The sequence below is a fragment of the Actinia tenebrosa genome, unplaced genomic scaffold, assembly GCF_029948245.1.
Source record: "Actinia tenebrosa isolate PJP-AT-01 unplaced genomic scaffold, QUT_ActTen_1.0 PGA_scaffold5__44_contigs__length_20552954, whole genome shotgun sequence".
In the NCBI taxonomy this organism is placed as follows: Eukaryota; Metazoa; Cnidaria; class Anthozoa; order Actiniaria; family Actiniidae; genus Actinia; species Actinia tenebrosa.
In genome coordinates, this window is record NW_028292582.1 from 19,467,318 (window position 1) to 19,483,138 (window position 15,821).

At 39.5% G+C, this 15,821-nt stretch overlaps 1 protein-coding gene across 1 annotated transcript; it reads right to left on the minus strand.

Moving 5' to 3' along the window:
* Positions 1 to 85: 85 nt before the first annotated feature.
* Positions 86 to 15,543, minus strand: LOC116298994 (uncharacterized). The gene is made up of 10 exons (XM_031707597.2): positions 15,147 to 15,543; positions 9,823 to 9,965; positions 8,601 to 8,750; positions 7,806 to 7,861; positions 7,110 to 7,263; positions 6,500 to 6,627; positions 5,628 to 5,862; positions 4,204 to 4,508; positions 2,956 to 3,527; positions 86 to 2,636 (listed from the first exon to the last, which is right to left on the minus strand). The coding sequence occupies exons 1-10, from the start codon at positions 15,387 to 15,389 to the stop codon at positions 600 to 602; spliced, it is 4,023 nt and encodes a 1,340-aa protein (XP_031563457.2). The 5' UTR covers positions 15,390 to 15,543; the 3' UTR covers positions 86 to 599.
* Between the last annotated feature and the right edge of the window lie 278 nt (positions 15,544 to 15,821).

Consider the following 15,821-nt stretch of genomic DNA (forward strand, 5'->3'; position numbering starts at 1 on the left):
ACCTCTTTTTACTCCACAATAACTATAAACTGACTCATCTTTTAAAAGTTATTATGTTTTAATTTGCGATGTTCTTTCGTTATCATTATTATTATTTTAAAATTACAAGCAACATATTTTATGAAAGTTAACAAAGTTTTTTTAATTTTCACTGGATTGTTATTTCAGATTTTTTTATAAATATAAACAAATAAAATATTCAGAATATTTAATTTAACATTTAACTATCTTCATTAATTTTTCATTCATAATTTCTAAAGCTACGTAAAGTTTATTTGTTCTAGTATCCAGATTCTCTCGACCACGAAGAACGAGAAGGACTGGTTATGATGGAGATTTTGTCCACATAATGCCACGTGATTAAAACTGCTATCAATCAAAGTCGGTTTTCGGTATTGAAAATACTTTAAAAGCATAAATCTTAAACGTATAAAATACAATACACATATTTCTTGAATGCGTTCAAGTTATATATCCGCAGGGATGGAATTCAATTTTCTATCATAAAACATTTTTGTGTAAAAATATTCCTTTCTGTCATAAAAAGGCTGCTAAGCTCTTATTGGTTGAATATTTTAGACTACATTCTATAAAATCTACTAAACCTCTGACTTTCGATATATTTTGGGTGAGCTCAACACGGTGTATTTGGTGGAAGTGACAACAGGTGGCGAAGCTTCGGGCTGAGTTCTGGGAAGAGTTACCGTATGTCTTCTTTGTCGATCTCTTGAACGTCGACTGCTCCCAGAATGAATGAAATCCTTATCAGAACTAGTTTCTATAGCAACGCGAGTATTTTCATTGAAATCTATCTCTCTTGGTTCACATCTTTGTCTTTCCTTGACAACAACCCTTTTCGTGACGTATTCCCCTCCCTCCTGATTGGCTGTATCTTTAGCTTTCTCCTGATTGGTTAAACTTGAATCCCGCATCCTTTGTGTCAGCGGACTATCCTCCACGTCCTCGTTTTTTGAAGAAGAATCGCTGAGTTTAACTCCACTATCGTTTCCATTCTCCTTTGTATCTTTTCCGTGTCTGACTCGAGCCGTAATCATCACTGGCATACTTGAACGTCGATCTTTAATGGTTCTCGACGACCTAGACTCAGGCACACGAGATTCGGCCTTTCTTCGGTCACGTGGTTTGGTTGTATCTCCGAATGACTCGCCAAGTGCTTCACTGATGATTCGTTTTATTGCCGGATCACGTGTGTCACTGTAGCTTCTGTGATCACGTGATTTTGGTACATCGACATGAGTCGCAGTCCCCCTTGTCTTACGAGACGATCTGGTGTCGAGCTCTGTCGTCTGTCTCCGAGTTTTTATCCGAGCGTGGCTCGGTTTTGCATTCCGGGAGTCCATCACAGGCACTCTGAAAGGTTCACTTTTTCGTATGTCGGGCGATTCTCGTACATCACGCGAAATCCTTGCGTCACGTGATTCACTAGAAGAGTCACGTGCACCTGTGTTCTTGGTCTGCGAGTCATTCATGACTTTTTCAACCGATATTCTGGAATCGAAGTCTATTGTTTTTCTTACACGTGCCGCGCGTGCCTCCCTCGATTCCAATTGGTCACCGAACTCCCTTCTGTCCTTGGAACCCTTTCGATACAAACGATCACGTGACTCCTTGCGGTCATCTTGATCACGTGATTCCTTTCCATCGCATGGTTCACGTGTCGACTTACTCACTTCGGTATCCGCCAGAGCGTGTTGACGCGAAGTTTCCATGACCGTATTTCGTCTTCGTGAGCGATGGCTCCGATCCTTATCTCTTCCTGCCTTGCAGCTATCTAGACTCAGTTTCCTTGGTGACATGGACGGAGGAGGGAGGTTAAGCGGTTCGATCGGTGGGTGCTTGGTATGCAGCTTGAGGCTAAGGTTAGGAAGAAGAGGCTCGCGAGGGGTGAAGGGTAAGGATATGCGAGCACGTGGTGCTGTGGTTCTTTTTGAATCGTCACTCGAAGTTGACGAAGTAGAATAACGTCGATTCCTTGACGGAGAAGCGAACGGTCTCAAACTCGACAAACTTGATTCGACTGCGTCACTAGCTTGAGATTTGTCACCATCATTACCTTTGCTTACCACATCATCCTTACTAACATCACCTTTGTTTGCTACAACCACTTCACCACCATCATATATATCTCCCATCTTTGTTGTACCTACACTACTGTCATCTCTGGTCTTTATCGGAGTATTATCCTTCGCAGAATCAAATCCTAGTACTTCCTTATAAAAGTCCTTCATAGGGCTGACTGGAGTCGAATACCGCCGCGTCGGTTTGGGACTACAATGTACCGACAAAGGACTTAGCGTACTACGAACCATCAACTGCGCAGACTCAGGGTCTTCCTTTTCAGGACCCTTTTCTTTCTGCTCTACACTAGTCACCTGACAAACAAGCCCGTAGGTAGGACCACTAGGATCTGATATCTTGGGTTTGATTGGCTCAGGTGGTTCTATTGGTTTTCTTATAGGGCTAGGGTCACGTGTTACGGGGTACGTTCTAATGGGAAGAGAACCTCGCCTTCCTCTAAAAGCAAACGGTGACGTGTCAGTCTTGTTGTCATGGTTACTGGGAGTTCGTTCCCGCGGAACTGACAAGGGAAGCGATCCCTTCCTCTCCAGTGGAATCTATTAAAAGACAGAAAAACAGCTTAATTAGTTGATATTATATCTGAAAAGAAATTAATAGTCTCTTTAACACAGTTCCCTGCTCCATCTTGAAAGGTAGCCGTGCCTTTGCATTGAAGCGAGACGAATTGTGAGCTTGCAATGATAGAGAACTCTTTTAACACCTTGGACTATTATTCCTATGTCCCTATCATTGCACAAGCTCACCGTTTGTCTCGCTTCGATGCAAAGGCACGCCCACCTTTCAAGATGGCACAGGGAACTGTGAAAGGGACTGTTTAATCCAGTACTAAATGCGTTATACATATTTTACACAAACCTTTATTGGATGTGGTTGTACAAGAGGCTTGGGCGCGGGGGAAAGAGGGATGGCAATGACCTTGGTATTAATCGGTGAAATCCGCACCACCGGCTTCGTGCCTGAATCTTTTCTGACATTCATTTCTCTTACGACGGTTATTTCATCTTCTTTGAAACTTTCCTTCACGAAAACGTCGTCGCTTATCGTACTTGACTCGCTGTTGCTTACATCTTTCGTCGAGGTTTCGGCCCTAATGTTTAGGTCATCATTATTATCATTATTCTCCATTAGTTGTTTTTCAGAAGATTGAGAAGGAGCTTGCACCAACACCTCAACAGATGCCTGCTTCCTCGCCAACCTCATTTTATAAGTTTCGGAAATTTTCCGGCCCACGGGCTCGGTAGGTTCGTCTTTTCTCTCTCGTATGATGGCCATGCCATTGTGCCCCTCTTCTGATTCCTTTTGTTCAGGGATCTCGTCATCTGCGATTTCTAAAGATTCCATGTGGTTGAAAGCTCCTGATTTGTGGACTGTTTCTTCTTTTGGTGTCGCTAAGGCACCATCAGCCTCGTCTGGCATCGCAGCGGATCCTGTGTGTCAATGAGGAAAGATTTGAAGGAGGATCCTGAAGGGGTAAAATGGGAGCTGGGATTTGCCTTTTGGGGGCTGGGAAAAAGGGATTTTAGGCACTGGAAAAGGGATTCAAAAACAAACAAACAAACAAACAAACAAAAAACAAAACAAACCAAAAACACACAAACAAAAAATGGGAATGGGAAAAACATAGGCTGTGACAATGGGATTTGGTCAAGATGAGGCTCGGAGATGGGATTAGGACTTCCCCTTTCAGGACCCTCTAGAAGCTGTATCAAAAGGTATGTCTGAATTTCTTTTATGGGTCGCCGTCCCCAGTAACCATGCCAGTGACCTCAACAATTCATTCTTTTCTCATCACAAATCATACCTCCCACCCTCTTCATTAAAGTACAATTTTCAAGGAAGCGGTGTCATAATAACTATGGGTGCATGGTCGGCATTCAAGGCCAGTCGCTTTACAAAAGTTTTTATTAACGCAGGTGGTCAATAAACTCAGGTTCAAAAAATGTACTAACCTTTAAACCTCCCCCCCCCCCCCCTTCATGCCAGTTACAATTTTCAATGAAGTGAGGTAATAAGTATTGGTCGGCATTCTTACGACTGGTCGTTCTACAGAGGTTTTAAACAACGCAGGTGGTCGATAAACACAGGTTTTCAAAATGGACTTACCTTTCAATTCATTACCATCCCTATCACTAGCAAGGCGACCACGCATTCCCTGACTACACTGTGACGACCCAGCAGCAGAGCTCCCTTCCTGCGCTGAATCGGCTTTTAATTTTTGAAGCCTGTTGCTACTACTGTACCCGAATCCAACGGTGTCTTCCATTCGTGGCTTCTTCGGCACAGCATCGGGTTCATCCGTCGAGTCGGTTTTTATCAATCGGCGCGGTAGTTTCGGTGTTGGGTGCTGATGGATGTATCGCTGTAGTTTTTTGTTTATGAGGTGGTAAACACAGGACGCGGCGTTTGACCTAAAAAGGAACTACCGTATTATTCCACAGGGACTGCAGAGATAGTTTGGAGTTGAAGGGCTAATCTAGGGGTTCAAGGTAATGCCCTCGCCCCTCCCCCTCTAAAATTTTAAAATTGAGGCTCTTGATCGGAAATGCGATTTCCAGTTCCACGGTTTTGAAGGTCAATAGACCTAATTACCTTTGTATGTAAATTGCCCATTTCGAACCATGTGATGTTAACAAGATGTTCTCTGGAGAAATGTTTCTTTCAAATGTTTTCATATCCACATGAATATTATGAACAAATACATTTCAGAAAGATAATCAAGGAACAATTATCTAAAGCATATCATATAAAAAATCCCTTGGTTTGAAATGGGCAATTTACACCGGGAGGTATTTATGATATAGGTCTATTGCAACGTATTGCATTAAAGTCACATCAAAGCTTTAGGCAACTCATAACAGAAAATCATTTTTCCAAAAGAGGTTTTGCACCATCACGTGCCCATCCCATAATACAGCTTGGGCTGCCTGTGGTTAGATAGCCGAACAATAAAATCCCTCTGCTCTTGGGAATTGAATCCTTTCTTATGTAAAACGACTGTATTGTTCCTGCCATCTAACATGGCTGCCGTCACGTGATGGTGCAAAACCTCTATTGGTTAAAAGCGTAGTTCCATTGATATATTTTTTGCAAGAGACAATGGGGACTGGTACCGACCCTATCTTGGGTTGTTAATCACTACATCATTTGAACATAGTTCGTGATTGGATAAAACGACAAAGAATTTTAATTGGTAATCTACGGCTTCCGGAAGAATGAAGTTTGTGATTGGAAAGGAAAACAAAGAAGCAAAACAAAGAAACCGGTTGAGTCGGGCGGGTAATCCACAACCGGCAGAACGCGTACTGTTCAGTAATCAACTCTTACTTTGTATTGGTTATTCAGTTTTATTCTCTTTTGCACCGACGAAAGACTAACGTCCGAAACGTCAGTAAGTTTTTTCATATTTTCACGGTGTAAAATTTACCCTTTTATCATTGCAATTTCATTAGAAACTCCAACGCAGCTCACACTAGTTTTTAGCTAGTTATCTCTTCATTTTTACTCATTATTCATGACGTCATACTTACCTATTGTTCGTAACCCCATCTATGATATCCTGTTCTTTGAACTGCATTCTGTTAGTCATGTGACTAATGATGTCTCTGTTCATTTCCTCGGGTTTCAGATAGTTCGGGAAGGGCATGGGAACGAGCGGGTCACTCTCGTAGCCTTTCTTCAGCCATGTGTGGTTCAAGGCTTCTTCGATGGAGATGCGTTCAGTAGGCTCGAACGTCAGGAATCTTAATATTAAATCTTTACAACCTGGGAAAACAAAGTTGATTTTAACTTACTCGAATGGTCACCCTGTTGAACCCGTTTATTCCCATGTTTGAGAATAAAAAAATATGTTTGAAAACGCGTAATTTCATCCTAAAGCGCTTGAATGCGAGGCTATGTGAGGAAAATCTATTGTTCTAGTCAACATGGCTACCGTGAGGGAACGGTTCATGAGCCTCGCCGAAGCCTGAAGGAGGATAGGGTAAAAGAAAACTCATATTTTACAGTCATCACTCCCCATACGGGGCTCTTCCGTTAGGTTCCCTCCATACACTCTACCACTACATTGATTCTATATTTACAACATACAAAACTCAACTCACATGTTGCTTTTTAAGGAGGGAGGAAACCGGAGATCCCGGAGAAAACTCTCGTGACAAGGGAGAGAACAACACGTCAAACAAACTCAATATAATCCAGTCTGATCCGGACTCGAATCCGGACCACAGTGGTGAGAGGCGAGCGGTAAACCACTACGCCAACCATAAAGACCTAGTAAATTTTAATGACACTTGGTCTAAAATGGGAGCAAAGTAGAATGGCGCACTAGGACACATATCTTACAAACTGTGATCCCAATTCAGATTTGTGCTTAGCTCAATCAGTTTCCATAGCAACATACCTGGTGACAGTCGGTCTGGTATAGGGTTCATTTCACCCTTAACCATCTTGTTATAGAGTGTGATGATATTGAAGGGTTCAGCAGTGTAGGGTAGTTTACCAGTCAACATGGCGTACATATTAACACCTCTGTAATAAAAAATAACAGACTTGAGAAAAGAGTACGAGGGAGGTCTGGGGTCAACATGGCGTACATATTAACACCTCTGTAATAAAAAAATAACAGACTTGAGAAAAGAGAACGAGGGAGGTCTGGGGTCAACATGGCGTACATATTAACACCTCTGTAATGAAAAAAAAAAACAGACTTGAGAAAAGAGTACGAGGGAGGTCGGGGAAGGATTGTTATGCGCAAAGGCTCACGGAAATCTATGGAAAATGGAATCAAAGAATGGTGTAGAGGAAGGTTCAATTCCTGGCCTCGCAATCACTGTGAGAATTTGAAGCGATCCTAGATGCCTTTACAATTGCTAATATCTACCCTCTGGCTAGTCCCATGCATCCCCATTTTCAAAATATTTTATTACACAAGATAAGCAAAATGTTTTATTTTAATGGCGGGTTAATGCTAGCATAAATAAGATATGCCGCTGACCGCTAGTTAGACTTACATACTCCATACGTCAACCTTGGTACCGTATGTTAGATGTCCTAGAATCTCAGGGGCCGCATAAGCAGGGGAGCCACACTGAGTCTTACAATGTTCCCTCGTAGTAGATCTTTCTCCTGTCTGTGGTACATATACTGTATTGCTTAGACCAAAATCTGAAGAAAACAAAAAATATGCAGGAAAAATTGTCGGGAAATTCAAAAGATTTCAAAAGATCTTTCTCCCGTCTGTGGTACGTATACCGTATTGCTTAAACCAAAATCCAAAGAAAACAAAAAATATGCAGGAAAAATTGTCGGGAAATTCAAAAGATTCGAATGTTGTTATTAGCCATTAGCCGAGGTTACAGAAAAAACTGGGTCGAGTTGGAATTGCAGTGCATTGTGGGACTGTTTAGGTGACGAATGGGAAGCAATCTTCCAAATATGTCCCCTAAATCATTCCAATAATGCATTGCAATGCCAAATCGAGCCAGTTTTTGTTCTCAATATCGAAAAGGCTAATTGGCCGTTCGCATGATGTCGTCATTTTACTACGACTACCATAATGCTTTGCGAATCTTCTTTCCTATTCAAGTCTGTATTCCCTTCTTAAAGAAAAAATAGTTTGAAAGGGATGTTCTGGTAACTATAGTAAATGATGCTATTATGCAAATGAACTATTAGCACAATAAGGATGAATAATATTCATAGTTTACCTATAATCTTGATATTGTAGTCTTCATCTAAAAGTAAATTTTCTACTTTAAGGTCTCTACCATGAAAAATTAAGAATACATGTTTTTAAATTCAAGAAATCGAAGAACAAGGGATTGAAAAAAAGTTCATATACAACATAATTTTGTCTAGTTACTACAATACTTCATTTTACAGTTCTGTTCGAGTGACCACGAATAATAGTTCGAAAGTGAGGCTGCAGTTTCCGCGCATAGCAAAACTATATTTTTTAACATGCGCGAAAACTCCAACCTCGCCTTGGAACGGAACTGTTAAATGGAGTATTTAAATTGTCGCGGGATCGAGACTTTGAAGGCAATAAAAGTGCCATCACTCAGCTCGATTCTTTCATTTTCCTCTTTTTTTTATTTGGGTGGCATGGGTGCTGTAGTGGTTTACTGCTCACCTCTCACCGCTGTGGTCTGGATTCGAACCCCGGCTCAGACTGGATCATATGTGAGTTGAGTTTGTTTGATGTGTTGTTCTCTCCCTTGCTACGAGGGTTTTATCTGATTTCCTCTTTCCGTGAATATCAACATGTGAGGTGAGTGTTGTATGTTGTAAATATAGAATGTAGTGGTAGTGCGTGTGGAGGGAACCCAACTGAAGAACACTGTACGGGAGGAGGGGAGTGACGGTTGTAAAAAAAATATTTTTAATCATTTGTTCATTCTCATTTTCCTCCCCAGTCCTCATCATTCTCTTGCCATTCCTCCCCAGTCCCTTCTTTTCCTGCCCCAGTTCTCCAGTTTCTCCATATTCAGACCATAACTTACCTATGTATTATGCCTCCTCGATGTAAATAATGAACAGCGGAAATGATCTGTCTTACAAACTTGCGCACTTCAACTTCGCCAAGTTTCTTACGATAACATATATAATCCATCAGGTCACCTCCACTAGCTACTTCAAATACTAAATAATACCTGTATAGAACAAAGTACGTCACTTCCGGTCAGTAGGACTGCATTTCCGGTGCAAATGGGAACACAGCGGGAAAAGGGAATGGTAACCAGATTCCTTATAAACTCCTATTAATCTGGAAGCAAAACCTTATTCCTGCTGTGCAAAATTCCCACTTCAGCAAAAACCGAAAGGGAGGCAGATGTCTTGCTTAGTAAAAGACGTCATTTCCGGTGGGTCCACTCTTCATTTCCGGCGGAAGTGGTGCCCAATAGTGAAAAGACGTCATTTCTGGTGAGTTCAACTTTAACTTCAGCATGAAGGGGATTTTCGAGGTAGGTGTTGAAAAAATGTCAACTTTCTCGAGATTTCGTAGTATTAACAATAGTATATCGTATTTAGAAGCAAGCAGACTAACCTATTTTACACTTTTTCTGCAATATTGCCAATTTATTATTGTAAAACAATATACCACAGCAAAAAAAATTGTTAGATTTATTCACAGCATTCATATTCATATTCCTCTTCATATTGTATAATATGTAGGCATATTGTAAATGTTAAAGTCTAAAAGACAAACTCTGTGCGGATGCTCCAACCGGGACCACTTTGAAAAACTATTATCATTAACCAATCATATTGCGACATTTAGTTCAATATTTTTAACCAGCCAATCAGATAGCACATCGATATAATAAGAGCGTGAGAACGTGATAATCTGATTGGCTAACGCTGTTATCAGTTCAATTTCTGTCTAGTTTACTGTTATTTGATTGGTCAGTTTTATTCGTAATTGGTCCCGGTTAGTGCGTCCGCACAGTAAAATGAAATTACAGCATATAAAAATAAATAAATAAATAAATAAATAAATAAATAAATAAATAAAATAAAAATTTATTATTACAGTGCGAATCGAAAAATCATGGGCACCTAGAAATATTCTAGGAATGTTCTATTCTTCTTTGGCCAATCAGAATTGACTAACCACAAGATAACGGAAAGATGACAATAACGCTTCTGATTGGCTATTGAATATCCTTTAAATTTTTCTAGGTTCCCACGGTTTTTCGATTCGCACTGTAAAAAAAGTCTAACCTATTTTCTGTTTCCACTACTTCAAGTAACTGTATAACGTTTTGATGTCGAACCATTTGAAGGATCTTAGCTTCCCGTCTCATGTTCTTTGATACATAGCGATCTTCCATGGCTTGTTTCTTGTCGATGATTTTGATTGCAACCTTAAGTAACAAAAATGAGTAAAAATATAAGCAAAATGTTCAATCCCATGCATCCCTCATTAGAAAAGGAAAGGCAAGAGAAGTTATTTAATTTTATCAAAAACAATAGCAATAAGAACAACAGCAAAAGCATGAACAGCAGTAACATGCACAACAGCAACAGCAACAGTAGCAACAACAACAGCAGCAACAGCAGAAACAGAAACACCAGAAGCAGCAAAAAAAGTAGCAACAAAAACAGTAGCAACAACGACATCAACAGCAAGAAATGAAAACAACAATCGTGGCAGCAGTAGCAACGGCAGTAGCTGGGTTTTTGACTGAAATATAACGAAGGTGCATAGACCCACTTATTCCAACCTTGGAGCAAAATTTGACATTTTCTTTTTACTTTGCAAATTGGTCTTTTTTAACTAAAAATCAGTTGGAATTTATATCCTCTTTCTGATATAAGGAATACAAGTTGATTTTTTGCTGCCATTCAGACTATAGTACTGAGACCCTGGCAAAGTCCTTCGTCTTCGTGTAGTTCGCGCTCGCGTAATAAAACACAGGCAGCCCAACCATGATCACACGCGCTGGACTTCGACGCTCGCTTGTTTTTTCACAGCGAACTTTGTGAGTCTTAGAGAGATCGCCTTGAAGCAAGTCTAAGGTTATGGGTATGATCATTAACGTTCCTTAATTACAATTCTAAAAACAAATTGCTAAAATTAAAACGAAGTTCTGAATGATGCCCTGAGGGTCAATGAGGTGACTAACATTACGGATAATGTCGTCGTTGCAGAAGACGAGAAAATTCCTAATTCTTTTTCACGAATGTCAACGAGGAATCAACCCTACGTGTGGACCTTATAGAAGTACCATCGCGAAAACTTCAAATAAGCAATTCTATGAAAGCAAATAGCTTCGAAATACTTGGTAAAGCATCACAAAAAGTTATCTCTACAGCATATATGTTCGTGGCAAAGGATTATAATCGTTCTTGTCAAGACATCATTGACACTTGGCGAGGCATGCTATGAGTGAAAATAAGTCGCTCTGGTCAGACCCAAATACGAGGACGTCATAACTACTCATTAATGTACTCGTCTGATGGTTCTGGTAGGTACAAATATAAGCATATCGGTATGGTATTTGCTTGGGGATACTGGGCTGGTTCAAGACTCAAGTTTATCATTTTGGAACTATTTTGAGAAAATAGAAAAATCTAGCACTCGAACGATACAGGGTGTTAAGGGGGCAACTGTTAACACTCTACATCGTTCCAAAAATAAAACCATGACAGTCACTTTGGATGGTATCGTTTCTTTCTTTGATGTAGGTTTGATGGATGGATGCATGGACGGACGGACGAATGGATGGATGGATGGATGCACGGACGGACGGACGGACGGACGGACGGACGGACGAATGGATGGATGGATGGATAGATGGATGGATGGATGGATGGATGGATGGATGGTTGAATGGATGGATGGATGGATGGATGGGTGGGTGGGTGGGTGGATGGATGGATGGATGGATGGGTGGACGGACGGACGGACGGACGGACGGACGGACGGATGGATGGATGGATGGATGGATGGATGGATGGATAAATGAGTAGATTAATTTAGAAAGCAGTAATAAAATTCAAGAATCAAGTTCCTCCAGACATCATGGCAGTCTAGCCAAAGGGCATTTCAGTTTTTTCCTAACATGATCATGATCATACATCTCTTTATCCAGGCATCGCACAACACACAAGTTTTATCATTCTTCAGATTTCACCCCAAGGCCAAATCATGTTGTGAAGGTTGTCACGGGGTTACGCGTGACGAGTGACTCGGGCTAAAATAATTGCGTGACACGTTAATAGGGCAAAATGTATAGCCATTAATTCGCCTTTCATACGTTTTAATATATTTGACGCACGAATTTTAGATGATATCGATGCTTGAAACGCGAAGCCAACCTTCCCCTCTCCCCTCCACACACACTCCTGTGCAACCTTGGTTGTACTACAGACGCAACTCCTAAACCAGAGCTGACCCAAACCCGGAAAGAAATACTATTATGAAGTCTGTAAAAAAGTGCCTCGAATATCGACAAGACAACACGAGACAATCTCATACCACAAATTCCAGTGCATTAATTCATATTATGCTTCACGACTTGTAATATATTACGCTGTCACTACCTGTTACCTACCACAGCGACCTCTTAGTAAGTGCTGTTACGAAGCAACGATTCGCAGTTACACCTTTCGCAAAGCCATGGGATACAAGGTTATGAAGTCAGGTTAGGAAGTATGGGTATAGAGGTTTTGCACCATCACGTGCCCATCTTATAATATTGCTTGGGCTTCCTGTGGTTAGATGGCATAGCAATAAAATCCCTTTGCTCTGGGGAATTGAATTCTTTCTCATGTACAACGACTGTATTGTACCGGCCAATCTAACATGGCTGCCGTCACGTGGTGGTGCAAAACCTCTTTTTACAATCACTTACAAAGTTCTCGCGCGCTGATTGGTTATTTTTTATCATCAATAAGAGGACAGACAGATAAAGCTGTCGTCAACGAGCGCGCGCTCTTTCCGTTGGTTGTTTTGATCACTAAAAATGAGCTAGTTTTTGTCGTTTTTGTTATTGTAAAAAACAAATAGACATCAGTTTTTTATGTATTTGTCCTCTTATTGACGATAAATTTTGTGGCATCACATTGTCAAAGTAGTACATGTATGCGGATCCACACTTACCTCCCACTTAAGCTCAATTAATGGCTCACTAGATCTTTTGTCGTAACTTAAAAAGGTGACAACTCTTATTTATTTATCTATTTATTTAGCTTTGCCATTTAAACACCCACGCATATACAACACACACGGACAAGTTATATACAATAAATACATGCATAATGGCTGGGAATCCACTACAGCATGTGCCAATAACTTGGTCCCTCACATATATATTTACATTTAAAGAAAGGGAGTTATTAAGAAAAAAAAATTTTTTTGGTTTATTTTGGTTTGTTTTTGTTTTTGTCTTCTTTTGTCTTGATTCGTTTTGTTTTGTTGTTGTTCTTTGAATGTTTTTTTTGTCCTTATTTCGGTATATTTCTTGCTGCTCTGTTCTGGAGGATTTGCAGAGAGTCAGACAAACCTTTTCCAAAGTTACCCCATACTGGACTGCCGTAATCAAAGTATGGCAGTATGAGTGATTTATACATTGTAATAAGTGTTTCATGGGGGACAAGATGTCTAGCTCTTCTTAGCGCACCTATTCCTCCAGACACCTTCTTAGAAATTTGTTCACTTTGATCTTTCCAAGTTAATGACTGTTCAATTTCTGGACCCAAGTATTTGTAGCACACTTCTCTTTTGTGAGGTTTGTTATATGTACTTTGATCAGAAAAGGGTAACTAAGGTTTTTGGCTTTATTTTGGCTAGTCATTATCATCTATTTCGTTTTTGCCACATTTAAACTATTGAATTTCATTCAGGTCATCATTCATTTGTTGTTCAAGAACTGACTCATTTGCATTTACCAAGGTTAGGCTAGTATCATATGCATACATGCGGATATTAGAATTCAGATCACAAGCTGAAAGATCATTAATATAGATTATGAATAACAAAGGCCCTAAGATTGACCCTTGAGGTACGCCACATCTAATTTTGTGACTTTTTGAAAGTACCCCATCAACAGTTGTATTTTGTTCTCTATATTTGTGAGCCATTCTTGGCTAACCACCTCTTACCTTACTACCTCTTTCTTGACTGACCATCGTATAAAGTCTCACGTCGAATCTTTCTCATAAGATTATTGATCAAAAACTCTCCAAAGTGGCCATTTTTTACTAGACCGAACGACTCACCGGCCTAATGGTCGTTTTGCGTAGGCTGGCAAAGCTGTGACGACAGAAAAATCCAGACAGAAGTCCGAATGAAATGTTTTAAACTCAGAAGCAAATGAGATATATAATATCGATAAATTATGGATGGAAAAACAATGCAAAGTCACGGCGAGAGCTCACCAAGAAAAGCATAACCTTAAAGCAATCAGGTAAAAAAAAAAAAACAATCTTAATTTGTCATATCTAATGTCATGAGAAAAACTAATCCTTCCACAATGAAGGCTCTTTACTTTCTTACTCAAAATTGATCTAATAAATCCCAAAAGACACGAAGTGTAATCCCCCGTTTAGAAAATAACATACCAGTCCTTCAGGGGAAATATCAGCCGATTTTGAATAAATAAAACTTAGGATGAACTGGCTTATAAATTCTTGAGAATATTTTTTTCCTTCCAAATAAATAGTTTATTACTTGAGTTATTGAAATTCCACGGTGAATGACAAGCATACTTCAACTTTGTGACCTTGTTTTGTTGATGTACAAAAAAGACACTCGTGTTTGTAATACTTATGATAACCGTTCTCTATGGACGTCTTTTTATAAAAAAAAATTCTAAAATGTCGTGGGATAAGTAAGATTTTGTATTTCATAGGATACAATGGATTGTATAAGTGTAATTCAGAACGTTTTTCGACAAAGAGAATAGAAAATTAATTAGGATAACTCATTAACTTACACAACAACAGCTACATTTATTTGACGATTGCATCAATTGAATTTACGGATTTAAAGTCTTTTGAGTTAATCTGTGTGGAAAATGAATATCTAGGGATCTGGCTTATTATTATATAACATAGAACTATAGTTTCAATTTACTGTGGAGAAATGATTACACACGCGAGCGAGTTAAATGTTTTTGCTCCAAGCAACCCAAACAAACAATTAAAGAAGTCAAAGCTTTTTAAACACACTTGTCGGCAAAGCAACATCTTTGTGAATTCTGTCACTGACAATTGTATTTTAGAGATGCTAGAGTTGGTTTTATGTACATCCTTTCATTGAGTCATGTAAGGATTTGAGTAAACTACCATTGAGTTGAGTTATCAAATTACTCTTATAAATAGACTTGGAGTAAAAAGATTATTCATCGTAATAATTTATGCAATCTTTATTAAACAAACTGCCAGTGATTTTGGCTTTGAAACTGTTTTTGATGATAAATAAATTCAAAGGTTTGAGACGCAGAATTATCCGAAGCGGGTTATATAATTCGGATTCTTAGTATTACAGTAAAGTTGTTTAAGATTGAAACTATGTAAATCTTTAGTGATGACTTACTAACCTTTTCTCCTGTCAAAACGTGGAATCCTTGCTTGACTTTGGCAAAAGAACCTTCACCAATTGTTTTGCCAAGAAGATAGTTCCCCACGCGCTTGCATTTTAAGAATTTTCGAAGCTCCTCACGTGAAACTTGAACAACACTCGGCGGTAGACAGTCATTTGAAGACGAAGTTGATGAAGACGGCTTGTCTTGCTCTGAATTACCCGCCACAGAAGACATGATTTTGACAGACTCTGTTCTCATTCTCTGTATTTCGATGAGCTTCTACTTATTCTGCATGCTCTTTCCCTTCAAAACATTGCCGTGGGACAACATTGAGGGCCATCAGCGAGTCAATACGAGTCAATAAACGGCGTAAATCAACGTAAGATGAGATGGTGTTTGGCCAACTGGAGTGACAGATTCCTGACATGTCACTTCCAATGAGAAACAGATCTGATTTGGTAAAAAAAAATTAATTCGCCTAATTAAACAAACTCTTTATTAATTATTAACCAAACGGTTTGTAGATATCTTCAAATTGGTCGTCCAAGAAGATTGTCGGCTATTTATTTTTAAAATTTTAAGAAATACTTTTGGAGCAAATTACAACAGAAAAAGGCTTCGTATAATGGGGTCGAAATAGGATATCCCGTTAGAGAACCTAGGAGTGTACTCTCTAAAGATGTAACTATC

Coding starts and splice junctions, on each gene's coding strand:
- LOC116298994 (XM_031707597.2), bottom strand. CDS start 15,389: ATGAGAACAGAGTCTGTCAAAATCATGTCTTCTGTGGCGGGTAATTCA. Junction 7,264..7,805: donor CTACAATATCAAGATTATAG/GTAAACTATGAA, acceptor TGTTTTCTTCAG/ATTTTGGTCTAAGCAATACA. Junction 3,528..4,203: donor GGATGGTAATGAATTGAAAG/GTAAGTCCATTT, acceptor ATTGACACACAG/GATCCGCTGCGATGCCAGAC.